Source organism: Lineus longissimus, chromosome 11, assembly GCF_910592395.1.
Source record: "Lineus longissimus chromosome 11, tnLinLong1.2, whole genome shotgun sequence".
Classification (NCBI taxonomy): domain Eukaryota; kingdom Metazoa; phylum Nemertea; class Pilidiophora; order Heteronemertea; family Lineidae; genus Lineus; species Lineus longissimus.
Genome location: NC_088318.1, coordinates 11,682,035 through 11,705,543, shown reverse-complemented (window position 1 = coordinate 11,705,543; position 23,509 = coordinate 11,682,035). Strand labels below are relative to the sequence as shown.

The 23,509-nt window shown below is 40.5% G+C and overlaps 3 protein-coding genes across 5 annotated transcripts in view; 1 reads left to right on the top strand and 2 right to left on the bottom strand.

Moving 5' to 3' along the window:
• The window catches only part of LOC135496232 (hydrocephalus-inducing protein-like), a 42,034-nt gene extending 39,161 nt beyond the window's left edge, over window positions 1-2,873 (bottom strand). For both annotated transcript variants that reach the window (XM_064785424.1, XM_064785425.1), the window contains exons 1-4: window positions 2,754-2,873; window positions 1,726-1,884; window positions 779-904; window positions 212-466 (exon numbers count right to left, since the gene is read on the bottom strand). In XM_064785424.1, the coding sequence (XP_064641494.1) occupies window positions 212-466; window positions 779-904; window positions 1,726-1,866 (522 nt within the window). In that variant the 5' untranslated portion in view covers window positions 1,867-1,884; window positions 2,754-2,873. The remainder of the gene's footprint in view (window positions 1-211; window positions 467-778; window positions 905-1,725; window positions 1,885-2,753) is intronic.
• An 862-nt stretch (window positions 2,874-3,735) lies between these two features.
• Window positions 3,736-9,811, top strand: LOC135495786 (PRELI domain containing protein 3B-like). The gene is made up of 6 exons (XM_064784707.1): window positions 3,736-3,902; window positions 4,638-4,806; window positions 4,993-5,076; window positions 5,493-5,563; window positions 5,800-5,902; window positions 6,273-9,811. Exons 1-6 carry the CDS (start codon window positions 3,871-3,873, stop codon window positions 6,423-6,425), a joined length of 612 nt encoding a protein of 203 aa, XP_064640777.1. The 5' UTR covers window positions 3,736-3,870; the 3' UTR covers window positions 6,426-9,811.
• A 742-nt stretch (window positions 9,812-10,553) lies between these two features.
• LOC135495957 (protein unc-93 homolog A-like) lies at window positions 10,554-22,594 on the bottom strand. 2 transcript variants are annotated; one of them, XM_064785007.1, is made up of 5 exons: window positions 22,497-22,594; window positions 16,517-18,143; window positions 16,113-16,248; window positions 15,786-15,917; window positions 10,554-12,169 (listed from the first exon to the last, which is right to left on the bottom strand). In XM_064785007.1, exons 2-5 carry the CDS (start codon window positions 18,092-18,094, stop codon window positions 11,919-11,921), a joined length of 2,097 nt encoding a protein of 698 aa, XP_064641077.1. In that variant the 5' UTR covers window positions 18,095-18,143; window positions 22,497-22,594; the 3' UTR covers window positions 10,554-11,918. The 2 variants fall into 2 exon arrangements, with proteins under 2 accessions (XP_064641077.1, XP_064641076.1); XM_064785006.1 differs by lacking the exon at window positions 22,497-22,594 and adding an exon at window positions 18,699-18,839.
• Between the last annotated feature and the right edge of the window lie 915 nt (window positions 22,595-23,509).

The window sequence follows — 23,509 nt, the reverse complement described above, 5'->3', positions numbered from 1 at the left end:
TTTGAAGCATATACCATCAACAACTCGCTGGTACTCACAAAACGTAAAAGAATGTGTATTATCCACTTCAAAGCAATCCAGCTAAAGCAAAGGGAAACTAGACAGAGTAACAAGCTACTGGTATATCAAAATGTTTCCAGAGGGACCGATTTCTTAGGCCTGAAAATAGAATAAAGTTAAAACACAGGATGTGGAGGTCAACCAAACTCACCTTATTTTCCTCTGGTGTAAACTGAAGTTTGAATGTGGTTGGCAACCCAGGTCCAACCTTATGGCCAACGTCGTGGGGACTGATGATTTTGAAATACGGGCTCTCAGCATGCGAGACCTTGACCAGACGTGGAACCTTGTCATTGTTCCTCAGCAGTAGGGGCACTTCGTAGGTTTCGAATGGTTTGTAGCGTTGGAAGAAGATTTCCGATGGAAACGGTTGGAACATTGGTTCTTCGATGTCAATGTTCGAGAACTGAAAGAAAATTCAAGAGATCACAATATGAATGAATAATCTACCAAACAAGGGATGATATTGGCCAAACTGACACATCAAATTGAGGATTGCAAGAGGAGCAATCAGCAGGTCACTTCAGGACAGGAAATATACACCTGTTATCGTAGCAACTGCTGGTGACACAGAATTTGGCAGTGGATGATTATATTTCATATAAGATCTATTTGCCTCTTTCTATAAAGTGTCCAGAGGCAAATGGGTTTTTAAACTCATGATATTTCAGCCCTTCACATATCAAAATATCATCAATCATGACTTAAAGAGTCTTACCCTCTGATGAGTTGTCTCTCCCATATCCAAGAGCTGTACTTTCTGTGGAAGTCTCATCTGGTGAGTGTTGGCAAGTTTCTTGTCGGTATCCAGTGACATTTGGAACATAAATCGGGACGGAGTCATCTGAAAAGAAAACAGAATAATCATGACAGAATTTGTGTGAGTAGATCAGGATAACCAGTGCCATGGTGAGCAAATTGACTACCGGTTAAATACAGACAAAAAACCCATGAAAAAGGTGAGCGGGTTCATATGAAGACTCACTTTATTCCGTCAGATTGTAAAGTTTATTAGAGTTTGATTGGAGTGTTAGCCCAGGTCATTAAACTGTATAATGTAGCTCAGTCACAAACATCATTCATAGACTCGACAGGCAAGTAGATAGATCTATGTGAACTATATGTAGAATAGAATAATACAGACGGACAATGACACACAGAATAGAAAGTGAGAAGGCATCTAAATACAGACACAGACAATAGAGAAATTAACTGGCAATAGTACAGACACGCTACTATGATACAGATGATATTATAAAACTAAAACATGCGAAGTGCAGTGACAGATTGAGACGTTTCTACAATGAAAAGCATCATATTGTCCTGAGAGTAACAGTATCTAGTATAAGTGAAAGCCATGCACCAATGAATGCTCTTTACCTTCTTCACAACCTAAATGGTGTTTAGGAGAAAAGGATGAAATTATTTTAAATTACTGGCTGAATTGAAAAAAGTCTTCAAACATCAGGTCAACATGCACAATTAGGCTACAATACTTTGCAAACATTTCTAGTACTCAATTACAATTGGTATTGAATTGTCAATTGAGTGGAATCATGGCATTATGGCCACTTCTGATGGGGGAAGAATTAAATAAATCCCAGACATACCAATCAGGATTACTATTACCAATTTTGCTACCTTAGTCCAGTCTTGAACCCTCACCTGAAATTCCGAGTCACGACTCTTCAACAATTTTGGATTTCTTGGTGCAACAACTTTACTCTTGTAGGCCTGGGCTGACGCACTCAAACTCTCCAAGGTACCAGTGGTACCAAGGATCTCTCCAAATGGTCCGATAGGCATGGCTTTTTATTCTTCAACCTGTAATATGAATGAAGTCTTAAGTCATCATGATCTTCAAAACCAGCCTGTCCAGCTGCACTTAAACTCAAAGCACTAGAAGTAACATCTCCACAACACATGATTATCGATGATAATGACCCGGGCAACCGAGATCACTTTGACATCTCTGACAACTCTGAAACTGTCACTGACGACGTGATCATGACTGGTCTCCCAGGGTCATTCTGTGCCTAAACAAACTTGGTCGAACCAGGCGAACGGCATATTTGAAATCGTCTATAGTATAGGCCTATTCATTACTCATCATCCATTTCATTTTCATTGCGTCAGGAGGAATGACATGGAAATGGTTGTTTGGACATATTAGATGGATTCATATAGATAATAGATGACACCTTACACCTGACACGAATCGTAAAGTAAAGTGGACCTAACGTTAGCTAGCTCTACAGTATACACTTCAAAAATTACTATAGATCCATGCACTTGATTGGGACCAACGTTTACGAAAACGTTGCGTCACGTCACGTTACACTATACTAATGTAAAATGCATGGTGACGTGACGACGGCCAACACTACGTCTTGTAAACGTTGTTCCCAATCAAGTGCATGAATCTATAGTGGCAATGCATTCAAATACAGATTCATCACTCACATATCACCGACACGTCACAACAACACTACAAGTACCAAAGTTAAGTACATGAAGTACAAGCAGTAATTATTCTTATAGGCCCATCTGCCTAGGCAACTGAGTCTGTGTCGACTGTCGTGACTGACTTGACTTGTCAGGTTGTCATTCATTCAATTCATGCACTTCGGTCACTATGCGAAATACGTCGTGTTGTAGGTGAATTGCATTGTCAAGGGAATAAATGTAATTACTTTGGAACTAGGTAAAGTCGGTTTTGTAGACGAAACAAAAATTAGCCGTGAATAAGTCCGTTTCTTTCAAGCATTTTCAAGCGATTTTGCTAACATTGCTTGTTTTCAACGCCATCTTGTTTGTTTGGGTTGCCTGGCACCTTCACGAGCTCGCTATATTACTATGTAAAAGGTCTCTTGATTGGTGTAAACCAAATATAGGTCATTGAATTAGCCAATGAATTTAGGTGTATTAACCAGTCAGCGCGCACCTGCTGAACGACTTTAGCTCTGTATGATGCCACTCCATTATGACTAAAATTTGCACATTTATCGTCAAAGAAATAAATACTTAAAATATATTTGTGTCTGTCCCAGATATCTGATAAATTAAATGCAAGTTATAAATTAATTAACCATTTTGGTGTTTTTTTCTTCAATTTAAGCTGCATTTAAAGCAAAACATTGGATTTACTTTTGAATTGCGGAAGCATATAATCGACGATATCAGTAAACAGTCAGTACACGTCGCCGGATAGCAGAGTTAAACGTACGATTTCAGACTGCGGGTGGAGCTTGACTTTGCAATTGACGTCATTTTTGGCGAGTGACGCGCTTGTTGGCTGATATGGCTGATCATAATAATTATTTGGTCCCCCAGGGACAATCTTGACACTAGAGGCGCTGATCAGATCACCTAAATCACTTTCACATTGGATGGTTTTTCGCCATGATTATGAATTCATATCGCCAAGTTCAGATGGCCACAATCATTAGTGAATTGTTTATCTCCTCAAGATGCTACAGGTCCTGAGAAGCAATAAACAATCAAAGACATTTGTGAAGGACTCTATGATTTGAGGGACTATCTTTCACATTACACCACCCATGTGCGGCTGATGACGTCGTGGTCATTCCCATCTATTAATAGACTTCAGCCTCAGTGACGTATTACGACAAATCCCAAAACGAGGCCTCACCACAGAATTGGGGGACCACGCATGATCAGCCAACAAGCGAGTGACGTAAGTTTCTATGGTAAGGTCGTCATCGTGTTCGACTTTGACCGATCGATGCGAAGTAAGTTGGTGATATAAGGGGAAAAGAGGAATTATTGGCCATCTATTTACCTGCAGAAATGAAGATCTGGACATCAACACACGTTTTTAGGTAAGAGGACTTCATTTCATGTGACATCGCCTCGTCCATTTCGATCCGGTCAGATCCGCATGTCAATTGTTCATCATTGCATGTGCACATCCACATGGGATGGGCACATGACATGTCCCATGCATTTTCTCCAGCCAGAAAAAAAAGAGGTTTCGGTTACAGTACATTCGCGTTCCCTTTAAAACTCCAGCCAATTACATTACAGAAGGTATTCCACTGCAGTACATGTTGTCAGGCGCATACATCATACATATACAATGAATGATAAAAATTGATATCGCCGTTTAATATCGGTACATAGCATTTCTCGACAAGGACGAATCAGACCCCAAACAAAACATCTGCACATGGTCAATAAGTCATAGGCCTACTCGGGAGTCGGAAAACATGAATAATTACGTCCCTCGTCAGAAGGCCGAAGACGTCAACTTTGGGACAAGGTCCCTTTGTTCCAGGAGAAACGTATGACTGGTCGGTGCCGAAATGAACTTCTTTGAAAAGGTCGATTGCGGTGTCCGTGCTGATTCACACTCAAAAGATTTTTTCAACTACAGACTTCAGTGGCCGAGTAGGTTACAGAGGGTTGATATGATACTTATCACCTTTGAACATCCTATAATGTTAGACGACGTATTAATGCCACGAATCATTCTTTTCTCACTTTTGAGGTTTCGCACTTTGTGTGTGCTCTGCTAGCCCCCTCGGCTCATGACATCGACTTTGTTCATTTTTCAGCCACCCATGGGAGACGATAGCCAGTGCAGCATGGAGGAAGTATCCTAACCCAATGAATCCCAGTGTAACTGGTGTGGATGTAATTGATCGTCACGTAGATCAGGATGGCAAACTCCAAAGTCATCGTCTAATGACCACGTCTTTTGGCTTACCAACATGGGTCACAGATGTAAGTTAGGTGGTTTCAAATACCTTAGCTGCTCTAGAAAAACACTTTCTCTTGCTTCCCTTTGCACTTTTAGTGATAGTGTTTATTTACCTGTGGCACAGAAAAAAAAAGTAACACCAGTGGAGACTACAGGCCTTTAAATTCAAATGAAGAGGATAATAACTTTTTTTCAATTATGTATTCTAGATGTTGGGAGACCAAGTTGCCCATGTCAGTGAACATTCCGAAGTCGATCCTCAAACAAAAACGCTCACACTTCGTGCAAAGAATGTAAGTATTGCGTGCTTTTGTCAGAATTGGGACAACTGTTCTACCCTGCCCGATTGATTCCTTTTCAGGTTGCCTAGGTTGGATTAAAATGGAATTTGGTTCTTCAATAACTTTGTTGTTTTTTTGACCTATATACATTGTGGAATATAATCCATACCCACAAACTTGTCAATCTATACTAGTACATAAATTTAAGCTGGTCTCATTCGTACTCTTGTCATCGAATCATACAATGACAAGAGTATAAGGTCTGCAATGGCAAACAAAAGGAATACAGACAAACATGGCTGTTTAACTACATTCGTTTATGCTAATTCATTGTCAAAAAATGTATTCCTTCGTTGACCAAATGTAGTCGAAAAGTGTTTTTTTTGGCGATTTTTCGGGTGATTGCATTTTGACTTGTTTTCTTTCAGCTTACCTTCCAAAGTTACTTAACGATAGAAGAGAAGATAATATATTCTCCTCATCCTGATGACAAGTCAAAGTAAGTAATCATCCTTGGAATCTTTAACAAATAAGAGTTTCCCATTATCAAGTACCATCAAATTTTAAAGGAAGAATTCAACTTGGCCTGGTTGTTGACAAAGTGGTGAAAGAACTCCACGAACACCCCAAGAGGTGAATTGAGCCGCCTAGCCTCATCCTTGTTCAAAAATCAGTACTAATCCATCACAGCAACAATTTGATGAAGAATTTTCAGTGATTTGTCTTTCTTTTCAGAACTCTCCTACAACAACAAGCTTCGATATTAGTGCAAGGAGTTCCTCTCACGAGTTACTTAGAAAATATGGTTGTCAGCAATATCAATAATAACGCCAGCAATGTGAGTATCAATAAGTTAGAAGCCTGATTTCAGACACTGCAAAGGGAGCCAAAGTAATGCTTTCTTTGGTTACCATTAAAAATTTAACAAATTTACATGTGCAGTGTTGTGTGCAATGACACACATAGTATGAGAGCATTTAGTATAGTATTTTGAAATGGCATTTTCAGTGAAACAAAGTTATTGGCTCCAAAAAATCATCTTCTACATCAGGTCAGAAAAGAGTATGAACATTTCATCAAAACTTTTGGTTTTGACAGCGGCAGTCCGTAGATGGCATAATTTCTGTGGTTTGATCTTACAGCTGGTCTCGCCGCTTATAAACCCACCACATTCAGATTTCTGATGTGCTACTTGATTCCATCTTCAGGGCCGGCAAGCGATAGAATGGGTGATTGGGATGATCAAAACGGAAGCACAGGATCTGTCATCTGCGATGTCGCGGGGCGTCGATAGCGCCATGAGTGATTTCACCAAGAACGTCGACAGTCTTATGCATAAGAGCAAGCCAAGCGGTATTTGATGTTGGTCCCTTCTAGGAAATATTCAATTGACAGAAAGTTTTTTTACGTAACTTATTGTTTTTAGGAAAAGACATCTCAGTCATAAGCAAAAACTTTCATAGATTATCTGTGAAGTGTTTCGCTAGGTGAGAGTGAATTTAAGGTTGTGTAATTGTAACATGTTTCATTTTATGTGAAGATTTATTTGAATTTGTTAAGTGTTGTTGTGGGTGTAAAGCAGAAATGCTGTGATATCGTGCCTTCTGCGTTCAGTGGTTAACTCCCTCATATTCTTCATCAGTTCGTATCAAATTATTCTCAAAATAAGCATTTAATTGATGAGAAATTATGACATCGTTCGAAAGGGAGTAAAAAACTATGATAACATTAAAAATCAAGGTCACATTATCAACTAATTCTGTATGTAATTGCTCGTTGAAGAAAAAAAACAGTATCTTTTTTTCTGCAAAGGCCACTACATGCATAATACTTTAAAATTGAGATTTTTATGTTCCCACCTCAAAAGATCTCAAAGAACAAGTAGATTGTCTGTGAATTGAGCTCAACTAGTGTCTACCACTACCAGTACCACCGCTCATCCAAGCTGGTTGTGTGTACTAAATTGATTTTCATTTCGGATGGATGCAACACTTCGATCCATCAAGTGGCTTTCAACATCGAAACCATGCTCATTCAAGATGGCTCTCACCGCTGTCATCTTGATTTTTGCTTTTTCGCTGCATGGCACTTTCATTCAAACTAACTTATATCACATCAGACTAAACACTGAAAAGTGATTTTTAGCACTTCATCATTTTGCACCAACCAAAATGGTCAGAACGAGGCGCAGTGCTTTACAAGACTGAAAACAGTGCTTCATTGTAACCATGGTGTTTTAGAATCTTCCCTTCTTTTATTGTGGCATCTGCTCCTTCTGTATACCTGTACATGAGTTTTGTCGGGACTTGTGTGTTCATTTCCTGTGCATACTCGTTGGAGATTGATCTTCATGCTTCCTTAGATTAATAGCGCTAGCAATAGAGTTTACTTTAAACACATATTTGTCAGGTCGTGATTCCGTTCAGGGTATTTAACACTTGCACTGACTTTCTTCTATCACTGTCTGTACAAATTATAGCAAGAAGGTGAATTTGTTGGTGATCCAAATATTTTACACAGCTGATGTTGAAGCATTGCAAGGTTTGCCTTGATAGCCTGTAGCATTTTGCGCTACGACAAATCCTAATGTCGGATTGTTCCACTCCAGTGTTTTGATAACCCATTCAACCCTTGCATGGCTATTGTTGATACAGGAGTAGTACGACGTTGTTGTCTACAATACCTGACGAACTATTTTATTGAGAGACAAAAAACATTAATTATTATTGAGGTAGTTTGCTTATCAATTTATATCACCTCATGATCAACTTTTCTTCAGATATTTTTGCATCAAGTGCTGTTTTGTGAAGCTTCACATCAGGGATTGAATGAGTTTGAGGCTGATGAGAGGATCATGATCTTACATTTTCATTCATTCAATTGATCATGAACAACAAGACGATGCAAACAATATAATCATTGTACAGTTGCACATAATGTATTTTTCAGAGATCTCACAATCGTCAGGTATATATTAGTGATAGAGATGATACATGTACTGCTGATACCATAACCCACTCTATGCATGTACATGTTTTATCTTGCAGGTCATCTTAATCAATATCATTAGCTGGGTTGGTGCTCAGATCAAGAGTAGGATTAGCCACAAGATAGGAGGAATGGGGCTCCCAGTAACTGTGGCTTATCAGAATTTGGACTCGGCGCCAACCCTGATTGTACAAGTTTTAGGTTATTTTCATTAATATTATTTCATTGCTGAAGGGTTGGACGGTTCCACAGCCACATTTTCCACTGATGTGGTTCTTGTTATACACCTTTCCAGAAATGGGGCGCTGAGTGTCCGAAATAGTGATGTCATAAGGGGAAACTAGGCCTTATGGTGGAGGGACAAAGGAGATAGTCATGGTTGACCAACACACTTGAATGCCTTTAATGACGGACAAGGGGGGAAAAGTTAATTCCAATGCAAGCCACCAATTTCGGGAAGCATGTATAAAGTACCTGTTTGACCAGTAACGAGTATAAAGGGATTGAAACCCTGTTGACATTTTGTTGCTAACAGATATTGTGATTGTGGAACTGTGCTTGAAGGATTGGCTTTAATGTGTACATAAACAAGTTCAAAGATAAATGTCATCGCTTGGACTCTCCCTGAATCTCATTGAAACGGTTGTGGACAGCTTTTATGATTATTGGTGTCCAATCATACCACTTGATCTTGTTGATGGTAGCTTTTTATTGCAAATCATTGTTGTTTGGTGATGTCATTGAGTATGCTGTAAACCTGAACATTCCCATGATACTTGATTTAGGAAATTTTATCTGAGGATAAGAGTTGTGTTCCCTGATATTATCCGCCATGAAAATGTTCAGGTTAACACTTTGAAACTCTACCTGAAGGGATATCATGAAATATTGATTACTGCCTGTATGTTTGATTTCCCTTGTTATCCCCAGGTTGGATTATTGTTAGGTTCCATTAATGCTACTCTATCTGTTTCTTCTAACTTATCGATTGTAATTTATAAAACTTTTTTCAAATACTTTTTTGTGTTTATTTCTGTTGATTCATCAGATTGCAAAGTAGTCTACGGCTGTTCCCAGTTTACAGTCCTCACAAGTGCCTACTGATGTTGGAAAGTGGAAGTTCCCAGTTTAGAAGACCAAAACTTTGTTCCACTGAGTAGAAAAAATGGCAAGGTCATATACAGCCTCAAAAACTAAAAAAATTTACTGACATTTCCAGGAGTAAGCACTGCTGCTGTCCTCCAGCTGCCTCCCTCCCAGGAACTGCTAAATGAATCCCCGGGTGCCACTGCGTTGAACAAAAGCGAGATATTTCAGTTCTGACAAACACTATATGGCAGTACTTCAACGGCAAACTCGTGGCTGGTGTAACAGTTGATTTAGTCTCCCTGTTTTAAAAGTCCTGCAGATCGTTGTATACCTTTTGTGACATCTGAGAACAACAATTTCTTCAATTAAGTCCTGGTATCATTTTAGGCTCATCTTCTGTGTGACATGCGACTCATTTTGTGTGGTGGGTCACAATTGGAAAACTGTGCCTTACAATGCCTTGTGATGCAGTCATGCAATGGTATGTTTTTTTAAGAGGATACTACAAATTGTCTTAACAATGAACAATTTGTCGCTTCTTGAGAACTACTTGGTTATTTTAATTGAAATAGTTTAAGGTGTCTAGTTGGCTGTGCAAGTCTTTCCTCAGTGTTGTATTATATTGTCTGTGTAGAATGGGTGCCAAGTTCACTCATACACTGGGATGTTATACCTGTTAAAAAATATCCAACTTCCATTTAAATCCGTTATTGTGAGTGAAGACATTGTTATGATACTCTTCATTATCAGGTTTGTTTAAAATTGAAATACAATTGTATGTTCATATCCATATTTATTGAATTTCATGCTCATTTGTGAGTTTTAAAAAGAAAAGAATAAAGGCTCAGAATTTTAACTTAGTAAGAAAATGTCTCTGTTTGTACCTTTTTTTCTCTGGCTTCCACGTTGATTACACTTCTCAAGTTCTTGTCGAGTGTGGTGCCACTTGGCTCAGCGAATCCACCTTCCAAGTAAACATCTGTTCCATTGCTTTGTGGAACAATGGTACCGCATCGTCGAAAATGATTTATCCCCGACTTGAAGGGTTTGTGCCTTCAAAGGGGACTTGACTACATGTAACCTCACGTTTGTTTGGGTTTCAGCAGCCATGGTTGACAGTACGGAATTGTTGAAAATGACAATTGGACCTAGGATAGCCAAGACACTGATCTCTGTACCCTGTTGTGTTGGGGAGGAACAACATGTCTTCCAAATTGACAAGGCCGCCTCCTCAAAGTTTGTCCTTCATAAAATGGGTCCCTCGTGCAGGAGATTGGTCACACGCCAGATTGCTAGTCTGCGGGTAAACATGACCTATTGAATTGAAGCATGTGTAGCCACTTGTATAGAGGTGCTGTCAACAAGTCAAGAACAACCTGGAAGAAATTAATAGACCAAAAAAAAGACAAATGTACTATTGTGATATAAGTTTATTCATTGATTACAATACATCCTCTATAAACCGCCAATCACTCCGCAATAAATCAATTCGATCATCAAAAGTTTTGTAAATCCGTGCAGTCCAGTATTCCGATGTATCATCATCTGTGTGCAGACTGACCAGTAAAACACCATTGGCGATTAATCAGAATGCTGCTCTGATGATAACACGCTATACGGTCAACTGACATGACCGATGCCAAATATCCAAAATGAAGTCAATATTTTCACTCGTAACGAGGTCCAGATTAAGCCAAGACACCGAGCTTGAGACATGGATGGCCCTGCTGTCAGAAGCAAGTGCAAACTGAACAGGGACGCGGTTGGGCAGACGTTGCCTCCAAGATATCACTGAAAAATGAGCTTTCAGAAAGAAAAGTTTGCCTGAAAGGCATAAAGTCCAACAATATACGAATGTTGCACCATTGATCCTGGAGCTCTGTCATACATTAACATTACATTTAAGCACTAGACACAGCAAACACTATCACAACAGGCGATACATACAACCATAGCAGGTGCATTCTACCACACATAGATGGCACGGCAGTGAGACAATGATCATTTACCCTGGTATCATCACAAATACTTCTTGCTCCCATTATAAAAAGTTCAGATCTACAACATGAGATTTTTACAGAGAAAATAAAATGAATGACTATGTAGCAGACCAAGTGCTAAAACTTGATAATAAACTGAGATTTCCCTAACAAAAACTTCAAAAATAACTAGAGGCCCTCAGGCACTCAGGTGAGATCATGATTTGGTCAACTAGAGTACTATTAAAGTACTTGAAATGCCTCCTGAGACCTCTGACCCAAATAAAATTGTTATCAAGGGGCAGAGAGAAAATGTTTTGCCCATAAGGCGAGGAGTGATAAAGCATTCTAACAAATGAAGAACTGACTATAAATAGTGACATTAACGCATAATTTCAGTTTGGCACCGATTGTTAGCATGACCCACCCTATGATTGCAGAGACAAGATTGGTTGCAACCGCTCAATGACTTCACTTTGTCTTAGGAAATGGGAAAGAAAGCGCAGCAGCAGATGTTTTACCCTCAAAGAACTTGAACATGCGAATACAGACACATATTGTATAATCAGCAGGCTCGGTCCTTGACAACATTCCTACCTTCCTTGAATGTCAACACTCTTCAGTCCGGAACAGAGTTTGTAGTAAAAGTCTCCGTATGGAACAGAGTTTGTAGTAAAAGTCTCTGTCCGGAACAGAGTTTGTAGTAAAAGCTCCCAACGATGCCTAAGTTGAATTGTTCAGAGTCAGCAACTCTTTCAAATTGTAGTAAAAGCCACATTAAACAATAAACTGCACCTCCTAGACATTGACCGGTTTTGGCATTTTGCTACTTTTACTCTTCTTCTTTTTCTTTTCTGGGCGTATCATGACCTCCAGTGCGATATACAGGACATATGCGACAGTCAGGAACGAAATCCCAATGATGATCTTGGTCCGCATGCACAGGAACTGCGAAATACCAAAGAATAACGCTAGCGTTAGCGCCTGATGCATCTTCGCAAATGCGAACGCTGGTTCTTTCTTCTTCTGGAACAACAGGCCAACCAAACCTGGAATGAGAAAATAAGGAGTTTTGATGAACGATTACATTGATTAAGGGATTTGTAACAAGTCATTATCGGGGAAATTAAGGGATGGTGTAACGGAACCTTAACAACAAACAACTCTCAGTGTTCATGGTGGACAGCTGCTTTTTGATTTAATATTGTGGTGATGTGCAAAAGGCAAATTCTGCAGTAACTTAGTCCGACTGTCTGACCAGACTGAGAATCAAAACTGGGTTGCATAGGCCACCATGGTGCCACCAGTCTGCTCATATTGCACTGTAAAAAATTAAATTAGTTTCAGCTGCGACCATATGGAAAATCTGAGCAGGAAAACTCTACATCTTCTCCGATTAGTGATTGACGAAAAGGGGTTAAAGAGAGATGATCTCTCTAATTCATCTAATGAAAGACTTAATGCATGATTATGCGTAGCCATGGAATAAGCGTTGCATGCATTTCTTACATTCATACAGCCGTTAAATCAATATAAAGAATGTTAGTTTATTCAAAACGCAGTCCAAGCAGCATCTCTGAGCTAAAGCTGTTCTGCAACTTCCATTATATATTCATATCATGTTCTTGTGTCTAGACCATGAATGGGTCAGGTAAGCCCTGACCTGGCTGATATCTGCTTCAGAGTCACCAGGGGAGCATGGCACAGTCTCAACGTTTTGTTGGGTCTGTAAACAGTTGTGGCACTATCCTGCCATCTTGACCTTAGGTGTTCTTCTTGGGGACAAAATTGATAAACGTGCTCCCCAGAACCTGACCAATACAAACTGAAATACAGACTGATCCAGCTGCTTGAATAAAGGGTCGTTCGAATAGGCCAATGGAGATCGATGCTATTCTTGGGGGTAATGTCAAAGAAAGGTATTTGCGAGGGGAATTCAAGATGACAATGAGTTAATGTGGATATTTACTCCTTACCCAGTCTCAAGAGATGCCGAGAACAACAACAACCACCGCTGAGTCAGCACTTAGGTTGCCATGGCAACTATGACAAGGCAACTATATTCATTCGTTAGATATGAGCTTCTACAGGGGATAGAACAGACATTCCGCTTGACAGAGACAAACATTCATCTATTACTGAAACAGACTTGCTCCGAAAAGTCAGTTTGGATCAATTTGTCTGCATGCACTGTGAGATCTATCACTCTTATTTGGCAAGGTAGCATTACACCTTGAATTCAAAATTGATAGACCTTCTCTGACACAGTACGACATCATAGGCTTGCATGCAGCTCCAGTCTACTCAGACAGCTGAGTGTCTTCATCATCAAAACAAGCATGATAAGGAAAACACACACATTCTAACTGTTCAAACCTGGGATTGAGCTGATCTGAAACCAGGCATGTATTGCCATCACACTGAAGATAAAACTAATACTGTCATGGTCCATGAGTTTCAGCCCATTAATAGTTGATTTAGTTCCATGTCACTAGCGGAAATCATTAAAGCAATAAAGATTCTTGGCAATGTTCTGCCTCATTTTGTTAATAGAACAGAAAGTGATTGCTAGTGGCAGTGTCACCAGCCCATTCTAAAGCCACATATGATTTTTTGCCTTCCCACATAGGCCTACATGTACCGGTAGATAGATGCTGGGCACAAGTTTATCAAAGCTTATGACCTTTAGATTTATGAAAAAGTGTTTGGGGAAAAGCAGCCGTCTTTGCATCACAGCGCCTTTTGAGCATTGAGCCATCTCACCAAGCTCAAAGATCAGCTTTTCACCGGCTGAATCAACTCCACGGTTGGCAGAAATTTTGTGAGAACTTCTGTCAACGGCTCTCAATGATACAAAATCCTCGAAGAAGAACTACATATTCATTAATTTGGCCATCTTCAGGTGACTTATATACACAGTGAGGACACTGGTTCATGTCAGATGCAGCACTAAGTACATTGACTCATACAAGCATGAATAGTTTTGAGGAACTATAAGATGTAAGACACCCCCATGGGCGACTTAACTTGTAACTTTATCTTGCCTGCTGCTGATAGCCTCCCTTTAAAATGATATGAGATGCGCAGTTTGAAATCAATAATTGCAGCCAGCTCTACATCAATTCTGTGGGAACTTGTCTGTGGTACTTCAGCCATGGAAGATCACACTGGGCCAATTTGATCCAACCTAATCAATTTTCAAGCTCTGGAGCTCTGGAGTGGCACAGATAACAGTTGAGCAAGGATCCTTGAATGGCAAATTGTCACCAATTAGTACAACAACCCCTCAAAGTTCCTCGATTCGACTATGCCATGCACAGGCCACAGCGTAGTTGGACCGAAGAGTTTCATGGAGATAGTTACATCTGCCTATGCCACTGCCTGATTGTGAAGTATTTTACACATTTAAATGAAATGGCCAGGGCCATTGTGCTCACCTCATGTGGAGGAAAGATGGATAAAGAGCATGGTCTTGTGTCATGTAGTGTTAGGTTTGATGTAGGTCCAAGCAATTACAATTTCCCCAAAATGGCCAATTTACAGTACATTCGACCTCTGTGACCTTGAAAAGTAGGTCAAATCAAAGAAGACCCGGGTGACACATTGAATGGTTGTTAGAATTAGATGTACCTATGATATAAAATTGGTGCCAATCGGGCAAGTCATTACTAGGAATAATGGCATTTTGAAGAATTTAGGATTTGGCCCCCTCCCTGGAGGCCAAACGGCAAATCAGATCGCACCAAACTTCGGTACCTGAGATCACCTGACCAAGGGGTACATGTGTACTTAATTTGTGATCAATAGTCATTGCAGTTAAGAAACGTGCCATAGTTACGGCCTGACGGCGAATTTACGCCATTTGACCTCTGTGACCTTGACAAGAAGGTCAAATTAAAAACCTGTGTGACATATACTGTATGGTGGTTAGATGTACCCATGATATCAAATTGGTGGCAATCGGGCAAGAAGTTAAGGAATAATCACATTTTTAAGGTTTTTGGATTTTGCCCCCTGGTGGTCAAGTGGTGAATCATATTGGACCAAACTTTGGTCCCTGAGATCACCTGACTAAGGGGTAAATGTGTACCAAATTTGGTATCAATAGTCATTGCAGTTTAGAAACGTGCCATCGTTACATCCTAACGGCTAATTTACACCATTTGACCTCTGTGACCTTGAAAAGGAGGTCAAATCAAAAACCCGGAGGATATATGATGCACCTTTGCTAGAAGTACCTACCATATTTTTTTCAAAATTTCCCGACTACTATTAAGGAAGATACTGCATATTTTCACTTTTAACGTTTGTCCCCCTAGTGGCCAAACCATGAAACGAATCGGACCGAAACTTGGTCTCCCACGTGTCATTACATAAGGGTACATGTGTACCAAGTTTCAACTCAATAGCTCTAACAGTTACGAAACGTGCCCTGCTAACGGACGACGGACGACGACGACGACGACGACGACGACGACGGACGACGGACGCCATGGTATGGGATAAGCTCACCTCTGCTAAGAGGTGAGCTAAAAAGAAAGGGCTAAGTCTCACTAAATCTTTCCAATTGTCAACTGGCATTATACCAATTAACAAAAAAATAACTGGGAATTCATAGTTGAAATCAGCAAGGATTTACTTTTAGATAAAAAATCTCAAACTTACTGTTGCACTGTGTCATAATGATGCCATCGACAACACCAAGGCCTCCAAAGATGAGGAAGATGACGTAACTCTGCTGGGGGTGAGGCGCCCAGAACATCAGAAAAAAGAACAAGCCATAAGATCCAGCAACACCTGAAAAGCAAAAATTGAAACTTTTAGTAAAAGGCTATTCCGGTAATGACGTATATATGTGCCATCACAATATGTCTCTATTCAATTTAAAGTTTCCTGATCATGACTTTACTATACCAGAACATACTGTTAATGAGGTATATATGGGCTCAAATTCAAATTGGACAGGGACACAAACTACAGGCCATTACTTACCAATTGATATTAGAGCAACTCGTCCGAGGAGTTTCTGTAATAATCCCGACATCGCCCCGATGACGGATGCGCACAAACCATAACAGATCACAGTATAACCGACCATGTGTACACCAAGGCTACATGTTGTAAACGCCTGAAACAAATTGAGTATCATCATGATCAGCAACCTCATGAAGGTATAAGTGTCATTCATTAAAAAGCATTGGTTCTAGTTACCAGTAGTGCCTTTAGAGGCAAAGGGCTTGTGACTTTGTCCCTTGCATATCTGAGAGAACAGGCGAGAACCCAGGTTACCGAGGTGGGACAGAGGGAACACAGTCACAAATCGCTTGTTGTGGCTACTGCCTTTGACCTTCCCTGTTGAAGCTCAAATTTGGGTTTGCTTCAAGAATGGTACATACCTTGACTACGTCGCCAAATGTAAAGCTCTGCAGGAAAGCATCCCAGCACAACAATGCAAAGATGAGCATCATCCTCTTGTCGGCGTACATGTGACCGACACTGGTCAGCTGCTGCCAGACAGACTTCTTGGATACTTGGAAGATGATGTCGAGCTTGTTGATGAAGCAGCCATTAGTGATGAGAGCCAGAATGATGCAACACGTGTACACGCCCATCAGGACGTACAAGACACGAGGGCTGATTGCATACATTGACGTATCTAAGACATGCCAGTGGCAATAGTTGGCGCCACATAATGACATATTATGGCGTAGCGGTCCAGTAAGTGCAGAGAGATTCTGGGTGACGCCTGTGCCAAAGATCCCAACCACTTCTTCATTTTGGAGATTCGCTGAGGAAAAATTCATCAGTGGGTTTGTGTGGTGATCGTGAGATTCCCCGACAATAGCAGGTTGTAAACTTGAGGTTCCTGTCCCCAGGTAGAATTCAGGGTCAATCAGAGGTGCTAGATTCTTGAGAACGACAGATGAGATAACGTTGCCCAAGATTTGTCCCGTCTGAAGAAACAGGATGAAGATTCCAACAAATGTCGTCATGACGTATTCAATCTTCTTCTGCGTCACGATGGAGTAGGAACATGCGATACTCGACAAGTATGTTCCCTGTGCGATCAGGAGGAGGGCCGTACCGAAACCAGCGAAGCATGCCCCCGGGAGGAGGGTGTAGTAGGCTGGGTACACGTTGGCCGCATTGAAAAAGAGATGTCCGATCATTCCACAGAACATGGTCCACTTTGGTCTCGCTTTCTGTATGACTAGAGGGGCAAAGATGCACCCACAGACATAACAACAGTAAAATGTGCTCAGGGCTAGGAGTCCAAGTCCTCCATCATGATTGATGCTACTCTGCAGAGTACGCACCGAAAAAAAGGATGTGAATGTGAACATGAAACTGATACATAATAGTACATGATTCTTGATATATGTGTATTTGTTGGGAAGTTGATCAGCTTGAAGCAGGTGTGCCATGTTACTCGCATCTTTCATAGTCTTGGTCACGCTGATGCATGACCCAAATGCTGCTTCGGGGACCGTTGGGAGTCGCTCATTACTCGAGATCTCACGGGCCGTCTGCGCTAACAGGGCGCGTCCACTGCTGTTACTTTGCAACGAATCTTTGTTTGGGTCCTCATCAGATGAATCCGGCGACTCCAGATATACAACTTTATCCTCAGGATAGATAAACGTCGCTTCATCGGTTTCAACCATTGCACAATTTTTGTGCGAAATTTTCTGATTTGGTATAACTTTGGTATCGTCAAATTCCCTTAACGCAGCAAGATGGGCCGGCTGAGGCATACTACGAATCTTTTCACCAACACAGTCTCTACTTCTACATTTACTGACATCATCAGCATGACACGTACAAGCCTCATTCTCATCTTTAGCGGTACTGGCCATTTTTTTTACAGTTGCTTTATCCAGATTATCGTAACAGTTATGTCTATCCATTGGTGGTGTGGAGTTGCTGTTCGTTCTCCGGCGTGTACCGACTGGACTGTCTCGTTCACTTTTCATGACAGATGGTTGATTGTCTTCTCATTTAAAAGTTGCTCATCACAGAAACCTGTAAGACATAAGAGAAATAAAAAACATCAGTTATGTAAAATCACAATTATCTGGGTTATATATGAGTTGTCCTCAGCTGCACTGAACCATTTGCATGAAGTGCAGTAAGTTGCAATATGAAGCTAACATAGCTTTATACTGAATAAAGGTTCCGGTTAATTGGTAAAGCTACTAGTGCATTAGATGGTGCTGGAGTACCTTCATAGAAAAACAAGAAATACTGTTCCTGAGTTCCAAAGGTAAACGCACCCCCAAAAGACAAACCCCACTCGCACTGCTGCTGAGCTTAAATGTAGGAATATGCATTTATATAGGAAAATTCCCAAAAAAACTGTATTCAGAGGTGGATCCGGCAGGAAGAAAGAGGGGCCCATCTCTTATCTGAAAAAAATATGAAAGTGACCAGGAATTTGGGAAGCAGAGAGCACCATCTTTCTAAGAGGAATCCTCAGTCCTCACTGCCTCATGACTCCTCAGGCCCTTATATTAGATACCTGGAAATCAAGCATCATGCTGGAGAAAGATGAAAAGATGGGGTTAACCCAGTACTCACAAAAATGTTGGTCCATTGTACTTGGAGGAATCACAGTTAGTAAAATTGTTAATCGGCGCAGAAAGAATTTAGCCATTGAAAACAAAACACTGTTCAATATTACAAATGTGCAGATATTGGATATACGTCTGCACTGCTTAACGATCGAGAATTAAATGCTATGCCAGATTGTTATTACTCATATTATATGTGCTGTTGCAGTGTCGATGAAAAGCTATGGAAAACTACCCGATCAGATTGCATCAGCAAAATGTTGTAAGGGGTCATTTCACAATCAGCTGATTCTTATTAAGTGCTTTGGGCAAGAATACAAACATGATCATGAGTGGAACGAGGAGTGAACTTCTGGAATTTGATACACATGTTCCGGTACTTATTATTCACATATGTAACCTATTGTTCGGGTAGGCCTAGTATTTTAATAAAAAAGTGCAAAAATATATGCCAATCCCAAATGTACCAGTACAAAATTGACCTTTATATACTGAACTCTATTGTGCCTGTTTTAATGGCCTATTGTAGGCCTGTGATATTAATGTGTTGATAATTGCAAACGAAAACCCCTTTTTTGATTGAAATATCGTATTCAATGAAATATACCTCATCTTTTAGGCTTGTTTAAAGGAGGTTTGCCTCGGTCTAGCATTATCCTGAGACACTCCTTTTTTCTAGAGAGACCATGCAGGCAGGAAACCAGGTGGGCCAGATTAAAGGCCTACACTGATTGTTAAAAATTTGAAATTTGTAATCGAATTTGTAAATTTCATTTTGTGTGAATACATTCTCAATATGACTTTCAACAATACTGTTTTATACCAGATTTATGAATGACAACTTCCACCGGGCCAATTAAAATCCCTATTCTTAAAACTGTTTTCATGACAGGTTTCCTTTAAATAAAAAACAATAGATGGGGGTCATTTTAGAATATATGTATGAGTACTAGCCCACTTTAAATTTGTTTACATGGAGGGAAGGTGTAGTATCGGACTATAGCTCTTTTGAATAGACATGATGATTTCCTCCTTATAAAACAGACTTATCATCTGTCTGGGATATTTAAAATTTGAGCACATTTCTGTGTTTATAAAACACATCTTGTGGTGGCCTAGCTGTGCACACTAATGATGACCACATCACAATCACCTAGTTGCCATGGCAGCAGCAGCTTGATTGATAAAATATCAGGAGAGCTACTGAAGCAGTGAACACTGCTATAGTTCACTGCTATATCGAGGGATGTGAAGGTCAGGTTTATATCATTATCAAGAACCATAGATCATTTGGGAAACAACACACCTATTCTATGATGTCCGAGACACTGAACAATCAAAGCAACAAACCCCTGAGCCATTTCGAAACATCCTCCAGAGTGACCCACCTCAACATCTTGAATCAGCTTGTTCGAGTAGAAACATGAAAACAGCTGATTCTGGCCTTTCAAACAGCAATTGGGGCCCGAAGTGATGTTGGATTAAATTTCAATTATTAATGAAATGTTTTAGTGATTATGTACCACACACTTGATAATATATATATATATATATAGTTTATTTATCGTACTCTTGTACATTTTACAGTATTGTGCATTGTGCGCTTACAAGAAAAGGTGCATTGAACAAGACAAGAACGTAAAAACAAAATACATGTATCAAAGTCTATTTATGAAAGAAAAATTCTCATGGATCCTCTGCCGCGGGGGGGGGCAAAGGTCAACTTATCATTCGCATGCTAGATGCGTAATAGTATCTGACAGCTCATCTCTATCAAAGAGGTGATAGTCACCCCTGTCTCTCATCAGTATAAGATCCCTGATCACACTGCCTATGTCATTCGTTTCGATATCACCGACTTTGTTACCCCTTCTAATAAGGTTGTCCCTATCGGTCCCTATCTTCTCACATAGTACATTGATGTTTCCCCCGACGGAGGAACCACTTCCGTAAATGACTAATTTCGCAGACAGTTCAACCAGTTCATTATTACTTCTCAGAGCAGTCTTAAAAAATTTTAAAAACCTGCTGTGCATCTGAAATTCCGGATTGATATCCCGGCATATAGTAGGCAACAAATTTGAGTGTGTCCGATACGGTAATTTGAATAGTTTCCTTACACATTTCCTCCAGGTCGTAAGCAGTCTATCCATGTGCCTAGAAGAAAAATCCCACAGTACGCTGCCGTATAAACACATGACATATGTTTTGAACAGGCGATATTTTACATCAATGTCGCAATGACCAAATGCAGAGACAAGTGCATTAGTTCGGGCAATCATGTTTCCAATAGCTTGATCAATAAGTGTCTGCTCGGCGTGGGGGCCTATGATATGGCCCAGGTGATTTGCTATATCTTCTACCTCAAGTCTGTTGTTTTGCCACCTTAAAAAAGTATCGGCTGCTTCTTTTCCAAACAATAGGAAGTGTGTTTTAATGACATTGAACAATAATCTATACTCCTCGGAATATCTATCACAAATCTTAAGCATTTCCTGCATGCCATGTCTAGTGGGGCACAATAGAACTACATCATCGGCGTACGCCAATGCCCCTACAAATTGTTGGCCAATATAACATCCGTAACTCGACTGTTTCAAGTCCAGTAGCATTTCATCCGAGTAAATGCAGAATAAAATAGGGGACATTACTCCACCCTGCTTTATACCATTTTTTACATTAATTACCCTACTTAGAGTGTCCTTCCATTTTACTTGGACATAGTGGACATATTCGACTGAAAGTAGACATCAGAAAGTGGGCCCAGTAGTCCTGACTATCTTACTTAATTTTCTTAAGCTATAGTTACTGTACAGTAGAACCTCTCTATTAAGGACACCCTCGGGACTAAAAAGTGCTCTCCTTAATAGAGAAATGTCCTGATTAGAGAGGTCAAATTGAATGGAAACAACCAATCTGGGAACAAAACTAGTGTCCTTAATAGAGCGGTTGTCCTTAATAGAGAGGTTGTCCTTAATAGAGAGGTGCCCACTAAGGGAGGATCCACTGTAATTGTCTTAATCAAAGATTGTGTCAACTGTCACATATTTCATTAAGTGACATTCAGATATAACCTGACATGACAATAGTAGACTCCCAAGGCAGTCCATTGCATCATCCTAATTGGATCTCCTTACTTGGTTCACCACAGGACAAGGCCTGTCCAATGCATCACGAGTGTAGACCAAAGTAACTGATCAAGGTTGTGTTTGTCATTGATTACATACAATTTGAATCAAACACACATTATCCTATACCTTCGAAGCAAGTCATACTCCATACTGAGATTCAGGATTTTGGTACTCCTATTGAGAGGAGGAGTATACTAGAAGTCACTCACTGGTAACCAGTGCACAGGCACATGAAAATGAGAGCTCAATAGCCCCCCCTCCACTGACACACCCTCACTGACAACACATAAAAGAATATAGTGTTGTTAGTAAGGGTGTTTTTGTCAGTTGATGGGGGGGGACTGTCAGCTGATTAGGGGGCAATTAAGCTCTTATTTTCACTTGCCTGTCACCATGTTCAAAGCGCAACTAGCTAGTTACCACTAGTACTCCAAGGTTACACCAAATTAAGGACACATAGCGCACCACTGCCCCTGGGTTTTTACACTGGAAACCTTGGAAACCACTGGAACTCGCACAACTGGATGGTATTGGGAAGGAAATGGAATGGAGGGAATATTGTATAAACTGCCCCAGCTCATGATGTATGATATCACAGACATAACAGTATCAGCTGCAGTCCACCTAATTGCATCACTTAGAATTAAATTTCCAATAGGAAATTCTGTACTCACCAGTCTGCCTTTCAACTGCACTTAATCCTTATACAGCTGTTAAAGTATGTAAAACAGACACAACATAGACAGATGACACGATGCGCTCCGCATCTCGCTGCTATGACGACTGCCGGTTATCGATTGGCGGTGGGAATAAATAACCAGCTGGCCGAGGGATGGGTTGCTGTGAGTATTGCGACAGTCGTCTGCATAATTCAGGGGAAACTGCCTTCTGTAGAAGGAATCACATTGGCAGCTTAGAGAGCTATGTCACAATCCGTCCTCGTTTTTGTCTCAATCAGCCAACTATCCTTGAGATCAAAGGCACACAATCAGTCCTTATTTTGAGACTTTCCAACTCCAATGTCTCAATCACATTAGTCATCTTGACCTGTCTGCTGACTGCAGCATCTCAATATGTCCTCGTTTTTGTCTCAATCAGCCCACCATCCTTGAGGTCAAAGGCACGCAATCAGTCCTCATTTTGAGATTTTACAACTCCAATGTCTCAATCACATCAGTCATCTTGACCTCACTGCTGACTGCAGCATCTCAATATGTCCTCGCTATTGTCTCAATCAGCCCACCATCCTTGAGGTCAAAGGCATGCAATCAGTCCTCATTTTGAGACTGTCCAACTTCAATGTCTCGATCACATCAGTCATCTTGACCTCACTGCTGACTGCAGCATCTCAATATGTCCTCGCTATTGTCTCAATCAGCCCACCATCCTTGAGGTCAAAGGCACGCAATCAGTCCTCATTTTGAGACTGTCCAACTTCAATGTCTCGATCACATCAGTCATCTTGACCTCACTGCTGACTGCAGCATCTCAATATATCCTCGTTTTTGTCTCAATCAGCCCACCATTATTGAGATGAAAGGCACACAATTTGTCCTAATTTTGGAAACTCACTAAAGCCAATGTCTCAATCAGTCACCCATACAGGACTTGCCTCTGTCAACTTAAGCATCATAATCTGTCCCCGTCATTGTCTCAGTTAGTCTGTTCTTGGATGCAGTCTGTCATT

Coding starts and splice junctions, on each gene's coding strand:
- LOC135495957 (XM_064785007.1), bottom strand. CDS start 18,094: ATGAAAAGTGAACGAGACAGTCCAGTCGGTACACGCCGGAGAACGAAC. Junction 16,249..16,516: donor CATTTGGCGACGTAGTCAAG/GTATGTACCATT, acceptor AATTTGTTTCAG/GCGTTTACAACATGTAGCCT. Junction 15,918..16,112: donor AGTTGCTCTAATATCAATTG/GTAAGTAATGGC, acceptor TTTGCTTTTCAG/GTGTTGCTGGATCTTATGGC.
- LOC135495786 (XM_064784707.1), top strand. CDS start 3,871: ATGAAGATCTGGACATCAACACACGTTTTTAG. Junction 3,903..4,637: donor ACATCAACACACGTTTTTAG/GTAAGAGGACTT, acceptor TTCATTTTTCAG/CCACCCATGGGAGACGATAG. Junction 4,807..4,992: donor TACCAACATGGGTCACAGAT/GTAAGTTAGGTG, acceptor TATGTATTCTAG/ATGTTGGGAGACCAAGTTGC.